The sequence below is a fragment of the Trachurus japonicus genome, chromosome 5, assembly GCF_045865225.1.
Source record: "Trachurus japonicus isolate A0001 chromosome 5, Traja_1.0".
Lineage (NCBI taxonomy): Eukaryota > Metazoa > Chordata > Actinopteri > Carangiformes > Carangidae > Trachurus > Trachurus japonicus.
The window spans coordinates 10499347-10518963 of NC_140911.1; the positions used below are offsets into that span (position 1 = coordinate 10499347).

The 19617-nt window shown below is 45.8% G+C and overlaps 1 protein-coding gene across 21 annotated transcripts in view; it reads right to left on the reverse strand.

Annotated features, from left to right (window-relative positions):
- Positions 1-19617, reverse strand: part of magi1b (membrane associated guanylate kinase, WW and PDZ domain containing 1b) — a 134367-nt gene that overhangs the window by 15938 nt on the left and 98812 nt on the right. For 8 of the 21 annotated variants that reach the window (XR_015035832.1, XR_015035833.1, XM_085776133.1 and 5 more), the window contains 7 exons: positions 18852-19037; positions 17156-17812; positions 7829-7860; positions 7248-7292; positions 5051-5297; positions 1501-1592; positions 575-767 (listed from right to left, as the gene is read on the reverse strand). Coding sequence is in view for 19 of the 21 variants with exons in the window: in XM_085776133.1 (XP_085632259.1) it covers positions 575-767; positions 1501-1592; positions 5051-5297; positions 7248-7292; positions 7829-7860; positions 17156-17812; positions 18852-19037 (1452 nt within the window). In the remaining 2 variants the exon portion in view is untranslated. The remainder of the gene's footprint in view (positions 1-574; positions 768-1500; positions 1593-5050; positions 5298-7247; positions 7293-7828; positions 7861-17155; positions 17813-18851; positions 19038-19617) is intronic. The other 13 variants (XM_085776134.1, XM_085776127.1, XM_085776129.1 and 10 more) reach the window with 4 other exon arrangements.

A 19617-nucleotide genomic window follows, 5' to 3' on the forward strand; every position in this document is an offset into this window, starting at 1 on the left:
GGAAGTGAGCAGTGAGCAGTTGGATGACGAGTTACGTTGGAGTTACAGGCTGCACACTTCCAACATCTCAGCGAGGTAACCAACCTCACTGTGCTCTGCTGCTGTGTGGAAAACAACTTGGCTGTGCACAGCATTAAATTGTAGTTGCTGAGGGCGAGGTAGAATTTTCTTTTTTTTTTTCATTTTCTTTCTCCTTTCCCTTGGCTGATTTCTTTATCGAAACAATGCGAGTTTGTTCGGCTGCACTGTAAACAAATACAACAGTTGCTCTTCTTTTGCTTACCATGTTTCTGTGTCATCTCTACAGTTCTGGGACCTGTAGCACTGACTCACATCTGTCACCAAATCATCCAGGACTGTATTCTGAGGTCTTGACTGCTCTGGTTTTTCCCTCTTGTTGTGTACTATCTAATACATATGCCATATTTCACAAGCCCTGAAGAAGTTTTAAAACTTCAGCCATAAAAAGACACTGTGTGAGACATTCAACATCGACTTTCCTTGTCAGCATCTGTTTAACAAGCTAACCTGCTCCCCCCCACCCCGCCCAATATTCATCCCTCTTGTTTCTTACCGGCGTAGCTGGTTTTGCGTCGCACAGTGAGGTTGACGTGTCCCTGTTTGGCCGCCTGCTGCATCAGTTGCACCACCAGCTGGTGCGACTTGCCCACCACCGCCGTGCCGTCCACGCATATCAGCTCATCTCCAGACCGCAGGCGCCCGTCCTCGTCTGCAGCTCCGTATTTCACTATGTGGCCGATGTAGATCTGTAACACAACCAAAAGCAGGTGGGTGACATTTATGAAACTGTGTGCACAGAGATCAGCGACGGGTAAAGAACTGTCTAGCTTTTTACATGGAAAAAGTTCAAAGATTGCAATTTCCTGAGTCAAAGAATCATAGACAAACATATAAATAATTATGAGAAGGTTTCAAAAGGAAGGATGTTATTTTCCACAGCAGCCTGGCATGCAGCACGTCTGCTACAATTTAAACCTGACTATTACGTCTTTACTCTTCTTCTCAGCGTGCTACAGTAGTCACCCCAGCCAAGATCTAAGGCAAATCATTATTTTTTTCCTGCAGTGCAGACTGGTGAACCAGAACAAACAACTTCGCCTCTCTAAAAAAAAGAAGGAAAGAAAAAAAAGTGGCGTGTATATGTGATACGGATGTTTCTCTTTGGGTTTTTTTTGTTGACTGATTGAGGCTACGTTGGCCAGATCAAAGAGAAACGATGTTGTAGAAATCACTGATCTGAATTTGAGTCCAACACTCAGCTCAGAACTACACAGGAGGAAGTGAAATGGAGAAACAGAGGTGGTGAGGAAAGAACCGTATAGATGCAGCGCTGGGAAAAAGAGCATCCTTCATCAGTCAGGTTACTGAATCTTGTCAGTTGTAGTTTTATACATTTCACGCAAACGTAGACTGAAAATTGAGGAAATTGAAAAGCAAACTGTGGCTGCGAAAGACAGAAATGGTTTGAGAGAGACTCACCGGCTCTCCGGGCTCATTGCCTCCGAGGATCCTGAAGCCGAACCCTGTGTCCTTTCTCCACAGGAAAATATCCTGCTCTTGGAAATCTGGAACTGTGAAACAAACAAAACAACATTAACATTTACTGTATCGAGACTAACAGAGAGTAAAGCCCAAGGGAGCTCCTGCGTTCAGTATTAGCATGCCATTAATCATTTACTTTAACTCTTTCAGTCAAAATGTCATGCTCTGGCTTTGTCATGAAAAGGTCTGCAGGCAATGATGAGGCCATAATGGATCCTCCCTCTGTTCACTGGGAACAAAACCATCCAACATGCATATAAGCTTTTCTACTAAGACTGCACTTTGCACAAACAATCTCTCTGCAAGGCTCTGGGAAAAAGAACAAACAACCAATCTATCAAAAGATTTTTTTTTTTAAAAAGCATCTATTTTGGTATCAAAAGCCAGACAAGCTGCATAAAAAAATCAGAGCATCGTCATTTAATGGTTCCATAATTGGAAATGATCAGGCTGTACAGCTCATCACTGGTGTCTGAAACAGCACAGGTTTCTCTTTTTAAACTATTCTCTATGATGTCCCTGCACAGTGGACATTACTATTCGAATGGACTACACTGTTTCTTTTATGAAGTCATGTGTGACGTGCAACTGCATTTCCACTCTCTCCTACATTGGGGAGCACTTCCCGCCCAACAGAGGTGCTAATACATACTGGAATGAGGCTATACATTATTGAGCAGAGGGTGTGAGTGTGGCTAGTTCATAGTCCACTCCCATCCACAACAGAAAGAAGTGAAATGTGTATGTGTGTGTGTGTGTGTGTCTATGCTCTATTCACCAGAAAGGTGCTGTGCTATAAAAGAAGCATTGCACTGCAGCGACTGACAGCTCATGGTTCATGTAGCAGTGGGAATGAGAAGAGCCTCTGGGGGGTTTACTGGGAGCCGGGGGAGAGAAGGGGTGCACGTGTGTGGCCCCTAATCCCGGTGCACACACACAAGCGTCTTCGCTTTATATGCGTATATTTATTCACATATGCAGGTATGTGAATGTGTTTGTGTGGCCACAGCTGTGTTGTACTGGCTGACAAACATTCACCTCTGAGTAAACCCCCCGGGGAGATTTGCCTTTGCACCAGCGCGGTGCCTCTGCTGCCAAGGCCACTAAAGCCACTAAGAGGTGGCAGGGTGGCAGAAGGCATAAGCAGCCTGCTTCCAATCTGTTCCTTCAGTCAACAGTGAAAATCCCCGCGGAGTGCAGCTATCTCTTCCAATCTATCACAATGTAACTGTGGAGGAACTGGGAAGAGGAAGAGTCAGAGGCTAACCGTCGCAATCTGCACCTGCACCCAGGGAGGGTCAACTGCACAGTTACACCCTGTTCCTGGCGATTAATAGATCCATAAGTGATCCCCCAAAGTGAGACAACCGGGGCGTGAACGGATCAATATTCTACAGAGATGGACGGACCCGAGCAGGGATGTGATTGAGGACTGCAAATAACAAGCACGGATGGTTGGAACAGTGAGCGAATTACACTGGGAACATGTTTAAACCAGAAAATAATCAAAATGAAGCCCAATATAGCACGAATGAGTTCCCAATCCTTGCCAACTTCGGGTTCTTTTTTCGGAAGATTTTAATGCCGAGAGAGATTTTCAGGGGATTTTTTTCCTGCAAATGGAAAATGTTCTCCACATGGTGCATTTGAAGACCTTGATCCCAGCAGAACTTTTCATTACAGTGAATGTTGTGTAGAGAAATGTCTGCCGTATACCCTGTTTGAGCCCTATAGGGTGCATATACTGCAGGATTTTAGGACGAGAGCTCAATGCAGCGTGAAAAGTGAAGGATTTACACCTGCTGCTACAGGTCAGCTGTCCTCCCCTTGTCATTCTCTGTATGTTCCTCCTCTTTCCATACCGCACAGTCCCCCGATTCTGAGGTATTGAAATGCTTTACGCTTCCTTTTATCCCCTCGTTTCTCTCTCTCTCGTCCAGTTTACGTCTCTGTGTCACTTGTGTTTCCGCTAACCGGCTCAGGCAGTTTAGAAAACCTTCATCGCCTTAAGACAAGTATGTGGACATAGTTCCCCCATGGCCTTGGTTTCTTCCACTCTCCATCTTTATTCTTTATTTCCTTTTCTACTCCACTATTGTCCTACCAGCCTTTCACAGGAGCTCACCAACAGGCATCTACACTACTAGCCCACGCTCAGCCCTTCTTCATAGCCAACTAAATAATGAAAATCCTTGACAAGCGGCGCCTGGGAAAGTGATTAGATGTTAAGGTTTCTCAGCCCTTGCATACTTCTGTTTTTTTTTCTCTCTCCTCCTCTGCTCTCCTGTTTTTTCTTTTTTTTTTTTGGGAACTTGACAGTGGATCTGAGGGTTATTCTTTTTAATTGGAGCTACCCCCTTGCTTTGGCAAGGCAAGACAAGGAGGAAGGGGATATGCAATTCTCTGACATCCACTCCACTACTGCTGCTGCTAATTATACGCCCGTGTGTCTCTTTAGGGAAGTCTAGTGTAAAAGTGTGTCAATGGCGCCAGTGTCTGCAGCTGGACCAAAGTGGCATCTGCATCAGCTTTAAAGGACCGGACCAAGAACATGTGGGAGCCTTCTGCTCTTATATTCCTCAGAAATGACAATGCAATCAGAGCTAATGCAGCAGTGTTGAATGGCTTTGAAAGAACTTGACATTTTTGGGAATGTGCTTATTCACTTTCTTGCTGAGAGAAGACATCTGTATGGCTGATAGAAAGCTAGAGCCAGCAGGCAATTAGCTTAGCTTATCAAAAAGACTGGAAGCGAGGGGGAACAGCTAGCCTGTCCGAGTCCAAAAAGCTGCCAACCGGCTTTCAAGCTACATTTAACTAATTAAGACATTTTATCTTCTCTGTAATCTGCACTCAAACAGAAATAGAAAAAAAACTACTTTGAACAAACCCAGGCTAACTGTTTCCCCTGCTCTTTGTGTCAGTTAAGCTGATCGCCTGCTGGTTGTAGCTTTACAGATATGAGCAGTAACAACTTCTTCAAGAAAGCTAATAAGCATATTTTCCTAGAAGTTTTAACTATTTTAAAAAATATATACTCAAGAATTATATTTCGACAATGCTACTCACAAACTCTATGTGAACTGGTGAGGCGCACCTAACTAAAACTTACAGTAATAGTTTGATACAACAGTCCTGTGGTAAATCAACATTAACAACAAAGACTGGAGCTTTTTGTTTTCACGAAGAGAAGTGGTCTAATGCAGGAGTCCACAGAGATCCACATGAAACACCCCCAGGTACCAAACTGAGACCACGTCCCTTTTCAGAAACCAAACCAGAGCACAAGAGGAAAAAAAAAAAAGTTGGGTCATCGTTGCTGTTGTTAGGGAACATGAACCAGTTACTTACATGCACAAGACATACAGTTTCTCGCATCCCAAAAATCCAAAATGCAGGACCCTTTAAAACACACCAAGGGGTCTCCACCGATCCAACAGCCCCATGCAGCCCTCATCCAACCGCCACCAAAAATGAATATACTTACGCCTACTTTCATACATGCTCCTGGACTGGGCCCAGATCTTAAAGGGGTCCGGTTTTCTCTGGATGGTCCCGTCTGCCGGGGAGTCCTGGGGCGGCAGGCCGGGCAGCGGCTGGTTGGGGGGCGGAGGGGCGGCGCTCTCGCTGAGCGGCGGCGCCAGGGACGGGTGCACCGGCGAGTCCGTGTGGGCGCTCCGGTGGCTGGAGACGCTATGCTGGGAGCTGTTCTGACTGTCCTTCCTTGATAACTGCTGTTGGGGGAAAAAAGCAGATCAATATAATTTGACTCTCGAAAAATCAGCTGTGGAGGAGCAACGGGGGCTGAATTCAGATGACAGACAGGTAGAGACATTAAAGGTTATTGCTCAGCGGTGGAGGGAGGGAAACAGAGATGAAGATGTGAGTACAGAGGAATTGGATTCAGAGTTCGAAAACACTGAAGATTGCCGCTCCTTCGGGTAAAATTAAAAACAGGTTCCATGAGCGTGTCATGCCAAACATTGTTGTGCTTCTACTTTATTCAACACAAAGAATAATGAAGCTGGGATTTCTTATCGGAGAGAATCCTTATAGCAAACAAAGGCAGAAAAAAAGACGTCAATGGTTTCTCATGATTAAGTCATTCAGCTGTGGGAGAGGGGAAAAAAAACTGTGGCACAACTTATGAGGGTACATTGCCTATTCCTTTTGTTTAACAGAGTGGAATGTATTAACAAGAAACTGCATCCCCTGCCGCATGTGTGGAGATATTCACAGTGAGTAAAGCACTTGTGGGATTTGAAATGAAGGGAGGATTTTACTGGTGGAGCCAGAAATGTAAAAATCCTCATAAATTGCCACTGGCCCCTCAATAACACGGGCACTTAAGCACCTGCTCAAGGATCTGAGGGGAGCGGTGCTTGAGCAGGGCAAAGCACACACAAGCCTGAGCTCAAGTACAACTAGCCTGTGAGTAAATGTTTAAAAAAAAAAAAAATCTTTTCTGTGACCATTGTCGCCACATGTCTTTCTTTACAGCCACATCCTCACCAAGAATTTGAGCTGCCGTGATGATTTAGAGAAGAAAACAGTGATGTGGAAGGGGTTATAGAGAAGGCATGGGAAAGAAAGGCGCATATTTTAAGACGGTAAGAGAAAATGACAGCCGTTCGCTCTCTTCACGTCATGTGACTTCCCGCTACTTTGTATGTGGTGGTGGACAAAAATACACCATGAAGCAGCTGAGGCAAGTGGCTCATCTGTTCTCAAATATCAAAGTGTTTGGCCTTCAAAGTGCAGCCATGTCTTCAATAAATTCAGACTCATTACTCCCTGAATCAGCCTCCTACACCTCTGCAATTCATGTTTATATTCATCATCCTTGTTAGACATAAAAGAAGCCTGATGCTTTAGCAAATATTAAGTCAGAGCTGTGGCTCCAGCTGGAATGTTTAGTCCACCACTGGCGAGTGGAGCCTCATTGTGCGGTGTGCTGAAGAGAAAAATCAATGGACTCATATAATTAGTCAAATGAAAGCCCTGTTTGGTGCTGAAGTCAGACGTCAAGACAGATGCTTCCCACTGATGACAAATGATTATTATTATTTTTTAATGTCTACTTTCATTCCATCTAACAAAATGGTGCCTCCATTTGCCAGCGAGGCAGCGCCACGTCTTGTCTCTCTCTGAGTTTGATGCACACACCAAGTCCAAATCCTATGCCCCCCCTTTCAAATGAAAACAAATCTCTTGCTCTTGAAGGCTCTATTAGATTTGACCTTCTGCCGTCACTGTGCCCCCCCGCCCCCTCTCCCCGTGCTCCGAGACTGGTCTAATACATTGGTTTCTCCTGCTCCAATAACTTATTAAGGAGACAGAAGATGGGATGGAGGGAAGGGAGGGGGGGCTGGGGGAGACAAGCGGGGGAGGGATGAGACTGGGGCAATGAAAACATATCCTCGCTGCTGCTCCACACAACAGCTCTCAGCTCTGTCCTGCTTTCTCGATGCATCACAGAGATGGAAGCATTTTGTTTGTCGTGTTGCCTCGCACAAACAGACGCTATATTAAAACATCACGTCATTCTTAAGTTATCCATCACCTCTATCATCTAACACAAGACTCAAACCATCACCATTATCACCTACACAGCACCGACACCACCACAACTCAGTCCCCAAAAACTTTCACCCGCCCCCCACCATCTAAACAACATCACATACCCTCCTAGTGTAATCTCTGTATGGAGGAGCCAGATCATAATCATCCTGCAAAACAAAAAAAAAATGGACAAACACAGGTATACAGTCAGAAACAGTCAACAGGGTTTCCTCCCCCCCCCCCCCCATTAATGAAACAGATATCACAGGATGGGGCCGTCCCTCAGCTGTGTGATCATACATTCAACTCTCACACTGCAAGCTTAGCACCCAGCGCGATGCGATCATCAGCGTGTTAGCAAACCAACTCACGCGGTGCATCAAAGCCCCTCGTCCCAGCACCCCCCCCCGCCCCCTCCCACCCCTCGCAGAGAGGAAGAGGGGGAGGGCTGATGAGAAGCTACAAGGATCAACCCCCACATAGCACAGCATCCCTGTGTCTACAAACAGACAGACCCACAACATCAGCACTAGTTACACCTTACAGAGGGGAGTTGGAGATGAGGCAGGAAGAGAGAGATTGGGGGGTGGGGGTGGGAGGGTGAGAATGAGCTGAACATCCCTTTTGCCACATGGAGACGAAAGACAGAGGAGCAATGGATGGCAAGGAAGGAGAGAGAGAGACATCAAAAACAACTACTTACCAGTTTGGGGCTCTTCTTTGCGGGTGCCACCCCTGTGAAGCCGGAGAGAGAAAAGGGAGAAGGTTACCATTGGAGTTACAGTGTGTAGTCCATGTTGAGAAAAAAAAGGAAACATGCGTAAAAAAAAAAGAAGAAGAAAGGGATAAAAACAGATAAAGGAAACTCCGAAACAACGTCAAAGCAGTGCTCATCTAGCCCTCGTCTCCTTCTCCCTTCTTTCCTCTCTTTCCCTGCTTTGGTTCCTTTGCTCGCCCATCCGCGGCTGGTGCTTTCAGGAGGAAGGGAAGGGAAGGGAGGGGAGGAAGAGGAGGGGGAGGAGGTTGAGATGGGGGGGGGAGGTAAAGCAGGCAGCGCGATCTATCTGCATCACTGCCGCGGCCAGCGCTTGGCTTGACTGGTGCAGCGGAAGAGTGGGGCCAGCCCCAAGGGCTAACCCTGCCTCTCCGCTAAGACCCTGGGTACCCGGCGGCGGCGGCAGCAGCAGCAGCAGCAGCAGCAGCAGCAGCAGCAGCGCTCCTGTGTGCGAGTGTGCGTTCGAGGGAGGAAGAGTGAGAGTTAAGAGGAAAGGACAGAATCCTGGAGAGCAACTAAGCTGGAGAATAAAGAAGGAGGAGAGGAGCAGAGAGGAGGAAAGCGAGCTGTGCTCTGGAGTTCCCGGCCGTAGCAGCATTACCCATGGAGAAGGAGTCCAAGATACTGAACATTAAATTATAGGCAACCGTCAGTTCCCCTCTTACTGAGACCATCTTCCTGTGTCCGCTGAGCGCTGCGCTCCGCTGTCGAAGGCTCCAGCATCTATAGGCAGTTGGCGCGTCCTCCCCGTCTCTCCCTTTCCTGCTGTCTTTTCCTTTTTTTTCCCCTTTCTCTCTCTCTCTCTCTCTCTATTTCTCTCTCACCTCACTGCACACTGTCCTCCCTCCCTTTTCTACCCTCAGCATCATCACCCACCCTCCCTCTCTCTCTCCCTCTCTTGTTCTTCTTTCTCTCTCTCTCTCTCCTCCACCTCAGCCTCCCTCCCACCCACACACATGCTGGTAAACATCCACGCAGCTGCATACACACACACACACACAATCACACAAACACACTCAAAGGAATCAGACAGCGCTCCCGACGCAGAGTTTGCTTAAGGTATATGACAGACAGGTTTCTACGTGAGTGAGCAGTGACCACAGATATCATTGCAGGAGCATCACACAGAGCTGTGAAGAAAGAGAGAGAGAGAGAGAGACGAACGACTAAAATAAAATGTGAACACAGTTTTGGATCTGGCTGGGAAATTTGCTCCTTAAGCACATCACAGCCCTCTCCCCCTCCCTCGGCTCAGCATGTAATAAACAGTTGTATGAAGTTATGGAAATGAGAATAGGAGAAGGAATGCATGAAACAAAGAGAAAATGTGTACGAAACACACTCACACACACACCTCATGACATACCATAAGGGTGTGTAACACATGTAAAGCATGAGTGAGAGCAGGCAGTGTCTGATCTAAGAAAATGGGCCGCAATTGTGTGTCAATCCTTTAGAGATGGAGAGAGGATAAGATCTTATGTACACACACACACATACACACATGCACGCACGCAGACACACACCGCTGCACGCTCTTGTCTTCTTTATCTCTCAGACATCTGGGTTCATTCACAACTGACAGCTCCAACTGTGGTGCGTCTGCAGCTTTTTTCTTCTCTCCTTCCTCTCCTCCCCCGCCTCCTCCCTCCTCCTCCTCTCCCTCCTCCTCTCCCTGCTCTCCCCTTTTCACCTTTTTTCAATCAATAGGAATCATTCATTCGGGGGCGTGTAGCAATCCCCTCAATCAGACGTGTATGCATACTTCGCCGTGGCGGTAAGCGCGCTGTCAGTCAGTGTCACGCTGGCTGTTTGATTATTATTCACCGATCCAGTGCAGCTGATCTGCTGCTGCTGTCAGTGTCAGCGACGGCGTCTCTCCGCGTTTTTACAGTGGACACACCCAGGCAGACAATAAACACACTCAGACACAGGTCGACTCAGGTCTTTGTCACATACAGTGCATTTTTGGTTTAACCTTGAAATCTAAATGAGGTACCCCAAAGCAGTGTCACTGAATGATCTATAAGTGAGCTGTTTTTGGTCGGCAATTAATTGTTCACAACATTTTTTGGGGGAAATGCCAAACATTTCCTAAATTAAGCTTCTAAACTGAACATTATTTTCCTTGTGATTGTACGACAGACAGAAAAAAGCCAAATGAAGATGTCACATCAGGCTCTGGGAGCTTCTGACGGGCATTTTTCATTATTTTGTGACATTTACTAGACTAAACAATTAATCTATTAATTAAAAAAACAATTGCCAGATAACTGATGATGAAAACAATCACCGAAATAAACAAAAACTGTGAAAATGCAGCTGTAACAAAAGGTCAAACATTACATTGGTGGGCAGAGGCAACTCAGTGGGGTTTTGTGTGTGTGGTTATGTGAAATGCCAGAGTTTGTGTGCTCTGTGTTTGAAGCTCCCAGATCAAAAGGTATTGTGGATGTTTGGGCCAACCTCCAGTCCTAATTACATACAAGAGGGAGGAGAGAGCAGTTTTGGACAGGTGGGCGATCCGGCCTGGCCGGCGCTCCGACAGCCTGAGTGAAAATCCCCCCGCGCCTCCAGCTCTCTCATAATGGAGCGGCCCGCCCTGGCTCATTTTATTCTGCTTACTAAATCTTAAAATTTGTGCCAGACAATGCATTCTTAGCATTGACTAATGATGGATTATTAAACCTACGGGGAACTACGTTTGTACATGATGTGGTTTTTATGATTAATGATATATCAACAGATGAATATGAATTCCAATGAGGCCAAAATAATACCCGTTATATCTGAGGATTGCAGTAACAAGAAAAAAAAAGAGCTTTTATCAAGCTTGATAGAGTAACCGTCATCTTGTTTCACTGCCTGAGGAGAAAGTCCATGATTTTCGGTGACTTATTTTTCTATGTGACAGCCCCACAGGAAAAATTCCACTGGTGGGTGGACTCTTTTGCAAACACTGGAAATAATGTGTGGCAGAATAAATGCGTCTATACATTTGGAGGCTGTGACACAGTTTTGTGCGCTGAGGAGATGAATTAAGCCAAAACTGCTGTCACAAGACCTATGGTTTAGATTAATTGTATTCTGCTGAACTGGGGTTCAAGCTGACAAGAAGAAAGCACTGCACCCTCAGGTGAACTCTCAGGTGAACACGCTGTACAGTTTCCTTCTGCAGATCCGTGTCGCCGTGGCACCAACAACCTGGCAGCGCAGCAGTCGCTAAATGGAAGCCATTACTAAGTAGATTATGTTGTCTGTCCACGGCGCGCGTGTTTACGTGTCCGTGTTGGTGGATCTCAGCTGAGAGTGATTGCTTCCAACAGGCAGGTCCATCTGTCACCGTGGCGACAGTGCCTTGGTGACCATGGGGGGAACTGACAGACTGTCTCCAAGCAACGGTTGTTGTGGTGAGCCGCTCTCTCTCTCTCTCTCTCTGCTGTACGGTGACGGAGTGAAAGGATCCCATCAGCTGTGTACATCAGCAGCCTGGATGCGACAGCCCCGCGGAGTGTAGCTCTATTTAGCTTCCTCTATGTGTCTGTGTGTAAACTGTGAAATTAAAGGTGACAGAGGAGCATAACAATGTGACTAAACAGACAGTAAAGATGAACAGGCAGAGCAGGCGAGCAAAAAAAAGTTGTGTGGAAAAAAATGTGATGGAATGTCACAGTTTCTTTTGCAATGAATTCCATGGTGCTTTATTATCTAAAGAAGGAAAAAAATCTGCACCATGCTGTGGTTTTCCCTCTGTAACGTGCCTCCCATGGTTTTTGAAAAAAAAAAAAAAGAGGGAGTGAAATCCCCTCCTCCCACAAATTCACACATCCGCCCAGAGGAGACCCCAGCACACACTATCTGCAGAGCATTGTCATGGAAACAAAAGATGGTGCAATAGTGGAGATTTACGACTCGCCCAAATAGCTATGGAGGTGTGAAGACATGGGAGATTGTTGGGGGTGGGGGCTCACCTTGCCCCCCCCCCCCTGTGCAACAAGCAGTGATTCACCGACTCCAGCCTCCCAGCCGGCCAAAACAACCAGCGGAGGTGAATCGTGGGCACCTAGCGGGCAGGCCTCTCCCCTCGTCAATGCTTTTCAGGACTGCAATGCTGTTCGTTATGGTGCCATTGGAACGTGCAGTCAGCAGAATTTTTAATGCGAAGTGGGCAAAAATACGACGCTTCCTGCCCATACAGAGAATTGATTTTCTGCTTTGGTCTGTGCTGGGAGCCATCATCAACGTTTATCTCTTTTCTAAAGGGTGTGTACAAGACGGCCCCGCATTATATTGGCTTTGAATGAATGTGCATGCCAGTAACTGCGAGTTTGTTTATGTGGGTTATGCAAGTTCACATAATTTTGCCTCCGAGTGTACGTCCTCAAAGAACACTGATCCGTGGAGTGCTTTTTGACAGGCGGCATTTACAAGCTGTCGGTGCTCTTTCCCACCATTATGTCAATAAGAGCTATCTAGTGTGCCAATGATCCACTTGGTGTTTTTACCCTCTTTAAGCTGCATGCCCGTGACAAAAAAAAACAAAACAAAACAAAAAGGAAAAAACACACATTTCAACCTCCTGTCTGTCTTCAAGGGTACAATAAATCTCCTTAAAGCTGCACTTTAAAGGCGCCGAGGGGGAAAGCAACGCTATGTAGATGAATGCTCTTAAGAGGTTTCCAAGCTGCCATGCAGATAATCTGAGGTCTCACATGTCTTTGGGTATTTAGCTTCCCATTTATGGAAGAAGACATAAAGGAAGCAGCTGTGCAGTGAAGGGGTTTCATCAAACACACTGACATGTGTGAAATAGTTGAACACTTTCTGTCTGCGCCGGTGCCTCGACCGGCTATTCGCCCATCCAAGGGAGGAGAGACGGAGGTCCATCTCTCATTCCGCAAGAAGAGAAGTGCGAGGCCTGATTGCCTGGCAGGGACTAATGTGACACCGTTGATTTATGAGTCATGAAGTAGAGGCAGAAAGAAGAAGAAGAGAAAGAGAGAGCGGAGCATCATGGGGGTTTCTGCGCTCTTCTTTCATCATCTCTCTGATCCATCCGTCCAACCCTTCTCTTCCTTTCCCTTTGTCCACCGCAGCTTTCAATCCTACCATTTCCTGCACATGGCTACAAACAGTTGCTGCAGTGTAGCGTAAATTACCTTGCATTCATTGCAGCACCTGCCTGGCCTTACAAACAGGTAAAAAAAAAAAACAGTGCAGCACGACTCCGCATCCACACTGAGACAAATGGGCTTCATTTTTCTATAGCTGAATAATGACGTGAGCTGCTGGGCTATTGAGAAGCGGTGTTTCAGAAATCCTACACCCCAAACAAGGTTTCACTGACAATACGCTGCACAGCAGGTGAACGCATCCCCGTGGAGCGGGTAACATTTACACCTTTTTTAAGGCGAAACACGGGAGAGGAAATTAGCGTCTGCGATACAGCAAGACATTGGGGGCAAAAATGAATTATGTCATTGCATCAGTGGGGGCAGGAGAAGACAGGCAGGGGAAAATGAGCACATTAGAGCTGTGTAATTAGACAAATGAAAGAACCGAGTATCATGAAACAGACTTGATTGAAGTAATAAATCATGCCAATGTGCGTACAGACAGTACTTCTCAGAGTACAAAATGTCTGAAACCACTTGGTCCTTCCTCTGTATGTATTAACTTGACCGAGAAGGGTCGGCAGAGGCCATTCTTGGCTAATGCATCTTGCTCACAAAGATGATGAGAGTAAGAAACCTTGAGACTCACACGGTCAGGAATCAGTTTCTGCCCCCATCCTCCAGCACACTGTTGCTGGTGTGGGAGAAAGAAAAAAAACAAAAACAAAAAAAAAAACACATGCTCACATTTTTTTTGTGCGAATTCTCACACACATACACTGTGAGAAAGATAGTGGGAAAGGGGTGAAGAGTGAGGGGGCACACTGTTGCACGTATAGCCCCCTTTAACGAGTGTGTATCTTTTGTGTGTCTGTCTGCAGGGATTGGCTTCTGTCTTCATGTGGGCGAGCGGGTGTGAATCTACATACTGGCAGCAGGGGAATAGAAACAGAAAAAAAGGGGGGATGAACTGGTGGAGGAGGGGTGGATCTCCACCAATTAAGACTGTACTGGGGGTCTTTCTGCAAGGAATCTATAATTGGATGCATGACGGTTCATGTTTGAGACCAACTGTGAGCGTGCACGTACATGTGTGTGTGTGCGCGCACAACCTGTGTTTGCGCGGAGAAGAGGAGATTCTTGATGGATGGAGGAAGAGTGAGAGTAGAGGAGAGCACAAGAGAGAGAAAGATGTATGCGTATGATAAGCAAAGCTGACATCAGGACCCCAATTAGAGGCCAGCGTGGTGGAGCGGCTACTGGTGGAGTGAGAGAGCGGTGAAGAGAATGAGTGCGTGAGAGTAATTAAGAAACCGTGTCCAGAACCTTGTTGTATGTTCTCAGGAGTTTGACTGTGTGTGTATGTTGGCAACACCTGTAGCATGTGAATGATGGCGAGAGACCAGGGCATTGGCACACAGGAAAATGTAAAAAAAAACAAAAAAAAAAAACAAATTGACTATTCAACATGAATGAATGAGAAATGGGAAGGACAGAAGGAAGCGTGGGAATCCAGAAAAGAAGAAGGAATACAATGGTGAACACGCTTCAGTGCCCTGCTATCTGTTCTTCCATTTATTCACTGAAAAGGTACATGGTAAATTAATTCTTCCTTACAGACCCCCATAGGTATAGATTAAATGAGTCGTACACTTTTGGTAATTAGAGCTGGATAAAATTAGCACTGGAGCAATTAAACCAATCAATCAATTAGAAAAGCACGTTGATTAACAGGTGACTGATTATGGGATTAAAAGCACAAATACCAGTCACTCTCTGGTGTGAGGATTTGCTACTTCATGCAAACTTTTTAAATCTTAGTGAAAAGATTTTTTTTAGGGGGAAGACGGTTTAAAAGAAATAGAATAGATAATAGAAAATTATTGTTTACAGCGCTAGATTGAATATTGTTTCGGTTGCATCCTACATGCTAGACTGTGATGGGTTTTATTCAAAATGTTTCAGTATATTTGGTACCAATACCAAAACAATGCTTCATTTGATACTTTTCTTTGAGAAAGAAGGAGCTTTCATTTGTTTAACAAAAGAAATAAAGCAGATATTGTCTGAACAAAAGCAGCTATATCAGATTTTTATCTAAATAAAGCACAGTGTTTAAAGGTACTCAGAGCTAAAGACATTTCTGTTGTTGAAATTCTGGTTTCAGGTTTGATAGCCAGCCAGGAGAAATGAAAGACTTTGACTCTGCACTCCTCCAATTTGTACTTTTGGTTCTCTAATAATCGGCTGTGTTGTGATGTTGGAGTCAACTGGCTCGGCAGTGGGGAAAGGTTCTTTGTGTAATGTACAGGAACCAATGCTTGATTGCTTGTGCTTAGATGTGATAATAAGAGCATTGCGGTGAGCAGACTTCTGTTTTATAGTATTATTTATCAGCATGAAGCATCAAACTGACAGGTGCTGATATGACACAGTTTAAATTGGCTTCTGTAGTTGTTCGTATATGTCTCAGCTTATTTCAAACATTAATACCCAACTATAAGTCAAGACTTTTAATGGTGCTGGTTCAATTAAAATGTCTATATGCAATGTCATCATCCATACCTTTGTGTTTTAGCTCAGTGCTATTCCTTCCATCACAGTCATATCTGTCTGTCTCTGCTGTTTATTGCAGCCCATCTTAACTGCCTTCTGTTTTATTGACAGTCCATTAAGCCCCTGCCCAGGATGACGCTCTATCACTTTATGGGCTTGTGTACACTCGCATGATGAAGAAATGCTCATTAAGAAAAGCCAGAGAGGGAGGAGGGGAACAGTTTGGTGCATGTGTGTCTGTGTGTGTGTGTGTGTGTGTCAAGAAGTAAGACAAAGAAGGAGTGTAACAAAATGTAGAAAGAGACAGAAATACAAACCGAGGTGAAGTCACACATGTGGAGAAAAAGACAGAAAGAAAGACAGAGACTCAATGTGAGACTACAATGTGACTTGGCTGCCATTCATCTGACCAATTTCCCTCCACAGTTCTCAGCACTTAACCCTACTGAGAATATAAACTGCACGTGCGCACACACACATACACATACACAAAAACCTTTTGGTTATTTGAATTAATAAGCCCCAACACAAGCTATGGACAGTCTGACAGAGAAAATGGTCCAATTACTTGTATCACACAGTGCGTTTAGAGCTCTGGAGGTTCTGTGAGTCTGAGGGTGATTGGAGGGAAAAGACTGGAATTCAATCATTTCAGTCATATCCTTCATACACAGCTGCTTTGTCTGCATTTAGTGCTTCTGTGCGACAGCGATTTTCAATCAGAAGCCATGACAAAAGACGAGTGGTATACGTTCAATAGCGGCATTCACATGCCACTGCACTGTGTTTGTAGCAGAGAATGTATGTCAATAACACACTGTACCAAGCCAGGAAAGTAGGCATGCTAGCACATTTGATGGCATCTTTAAAGCAGGAAGTACACTAACAGCCCCAAAATAAACCACACATGTTGTGAAGGAACACACACACGCACACACACTCACACACCGACACTGAAACTGAACCCAGGCGGAGAGAAGCTGAGCGTGAGACTCTCTGACCTGAGACACTGAATAAACCTGTTTCTCTCCTGTGTATCCTCCTTTTCATAAAGCCTCCGTCTCCCTTTTGACTTTCCCTTCCCTCTGCCACCTTTCCATTTCAAGACAACTATAATATTCTGACTGTCGATACCGCTCAGTGTAAACACCTCACTTGCTCTTCCCACTTCACTTTCAGCCACATCCTCAAATGTTATTTCAACTTTCTCTGCAGCTCCCTTTTCCTCCTTCTCTACCATAATTATCCCTCTATCTTGCCTTCTTTGCAATTGCTTTTTGCTTCCAACCTCTATTTACATGAATAAATAAAGACGTGTCAATAAAAGAGCTCTCTCTCTCTCTGTGAGCAGGAACAGCCTCGAAGGCAGAGGCCTACTCTCTTTTGTCAACAGCATCAAGCAGACTCAAGGTTTGTTTTGTTTTGCAGTGCTTCAACATATGGGCACATGAATCAAAGCACCATATAAGTTGACACCTGTTTCCTCCACCTCCCTCATCTCCATCTGTTCTGGTCGGTTACAGTACAAACGAAGAAATGTACTGGAACATCACGCGTTGAAAGGGAAAGACCGCTCTCCACTCACCTCTCTGCACCAGCATGGTGACCTCGCTGCCTTTGGGACACTTGCTGAGCAGGTCGACCACCTGGTTGTGAGACATGCTCTGCACGTTTCTCTTGTTCACTTCCACGATAATGTCCCCCTCCTTGAGGCCGCGGCAGCGAGGGTAGTCCACGATCTGCTTCACCCTCTGCCCCCCGCCCCCGGGGCTGTCGGCGATGGTGAAGCCGAAACCCTTGTCTCCTTTCTCCATGTGTACAGTGATGAGCTCTGGTTGCGTGGCGATGGACGAGGCCAGGGTGACCACGTCGCTGGGGTAGCCGTGCTGGGAAGAGGTATCGGAGGCCACCTCGGCGGAGGGGCTGTGAGGTCGGGGGAGGCCGTTGAGGGGAGCCCCGCCGTTGGTGGAGCTGCTGTTGTTCTGACTGCCGTGGCTGGGCGGCGATTCGTAGCTGTTGGGCACTTCCTGGCCGTTGACGATGATGGGCTCTTTGTTATCGAGGATAGCCACTGAGGTAACCAGGCTGGTGTTGGGGTCGTCGGGGTCAAAGGGCAGTGGATAGCCACGGCACAGTTCCAAGTTGACCATGGAGCCAATGGGAATGGACTGGAAGATCTTCACAACTTGGGCGTGGGTGTAGCCGAGCACACAGGTGTCGTTGACGCTCACGATCACATCACCTTGGAGTCGGAGAGGAAGGGGAAGTTAGTTTCATTTAGGGTTGTTCGGTATACCGGTACTAGAGTGGTACCGGGGTACTGACGCATTTAAAACGGTACCATACTGCGCTTAGATGGGACCGGTACTTTCATTTTGCGGCGCCGGCAGCGGTGACGTCGCGGCGTGAAGTCGCCTCATTGTAATTTGAGCCGCAGCGAGCGAGTGAGCGAGCCACAAACGAAGCAAGGTGCTTTTTTTATTACTGTTACAGCGCCACCTGTCCATGTGCCTGTGTTGTGTGTGTGTGCGAGCGCTGCGCGCGAGAGAGAGACGGCCGCCACAGACTCGTTAATTAATGCAAACACTGCTGGTTAATAAGTTTTGTTTTTACCGCGCACCACCACTGGCATGCATAGTCTCTCTCTCTCTCTCTCTCTCTCTGTCTGTGAGTGAGTGAACACAGCGAAGGAGCGCTACGCAGAGATGAATTAACGGAACGATATTGCGCTGGTGATGGGGGGGGGGCAGAATCAATTTGGTCTACGTATGGGAAACAATAGGTGTGTGTGTTTGAGTAACATGAACGTTTGTGTTTCATTCTATAAACTACTGATAACAATTTCTCCCAAAAATTACAACTGGTCAAAATAACAAAAAAGGATGCAGTGTTTTCAGACCTCATGCAAAGAAAACAAGTTGATATTCAGACCACTAATGTTTCAATTTAGGAAGAGTTTATTAATATAGATGGAATTTTAATCCTGCAGCAGCAGTGACTGTTTACTGATTTACTGATTATTTACTGATGCATAGGTTATAGTTCTAAGATTTTCTATTAAAATAAAGCCAATAATGACATTTTTGTGTTCTCTTTTTATTTGGAAAAGTACCGAAAAGTATCGAAAAGTATCGAAAAACATGTTGGTACCGATACCGGTACCAAAATGTTGGTATCGTGACAACACTAGTTTCATTTTGTTTAGTGAAGCATTCATCTGGGAACTCAAATTAAATCAGTATTGCTTCTTTGCAAACTTCAATACATTGCAGTACACCAACCTGTCTCCATCTTGCCATCAAGGGCAGCAGGTCCATCTAGCACCAGGCTCTTGATCTGCAGGAACTCGTCCGGCTCGTCACCTCCAACGACGGTGAACCCGAATCCCCGGCGACTCTTTTTCAGCTTGGTATTGATGAAGGTTCCCTTCAGCTCGGATCGGTTCCGAGTGAAGAAAGGCTTTCCTCCTGCACACACATACACACAGACAGACGATTCAATTTAAACCAATCTGATTCAACAATGTGGATACTGCCTGATGTTTACTGTGACTGTTGTTTGATTGCTTTAAAGTGCCTGGAGACAAACGCGCTGTCAAAAGAAGCCTGAACGGTGGACATCAAGACTCCAAAAATAGCTTGGACAATTTCCTGTCACCGTGAACCAACACTGGGTGTTCAATCTTTTTCACTTAAAAAGGTGAAGTTGAATTTAAAGATGACAAAGGCGCAGAGTTATATGTTAGAACATCAAATACCTGTGACATCCCTGTAATACATGGAGGTCATATGACAAGTGTATTCACACAAGACAGGGCTCTGCCTTGATAAATGGATACTGAAAGCAAGACGTCTGTTTTATTCAACTGTGGCTGTGAGGATTTAATTACCACAGAAACATCCATGAAGCACATTTCACACCGGTCTTAAGTCATGAGAACTGCTCAAACAGTGCAATCTAAACCCAATTACTCAGTCTTCCCCTCTTTCTTCTTGCCTTCCCTACCTCATTATGTGGCATTAAGAATAAAAGGAAGAAAGATATGAG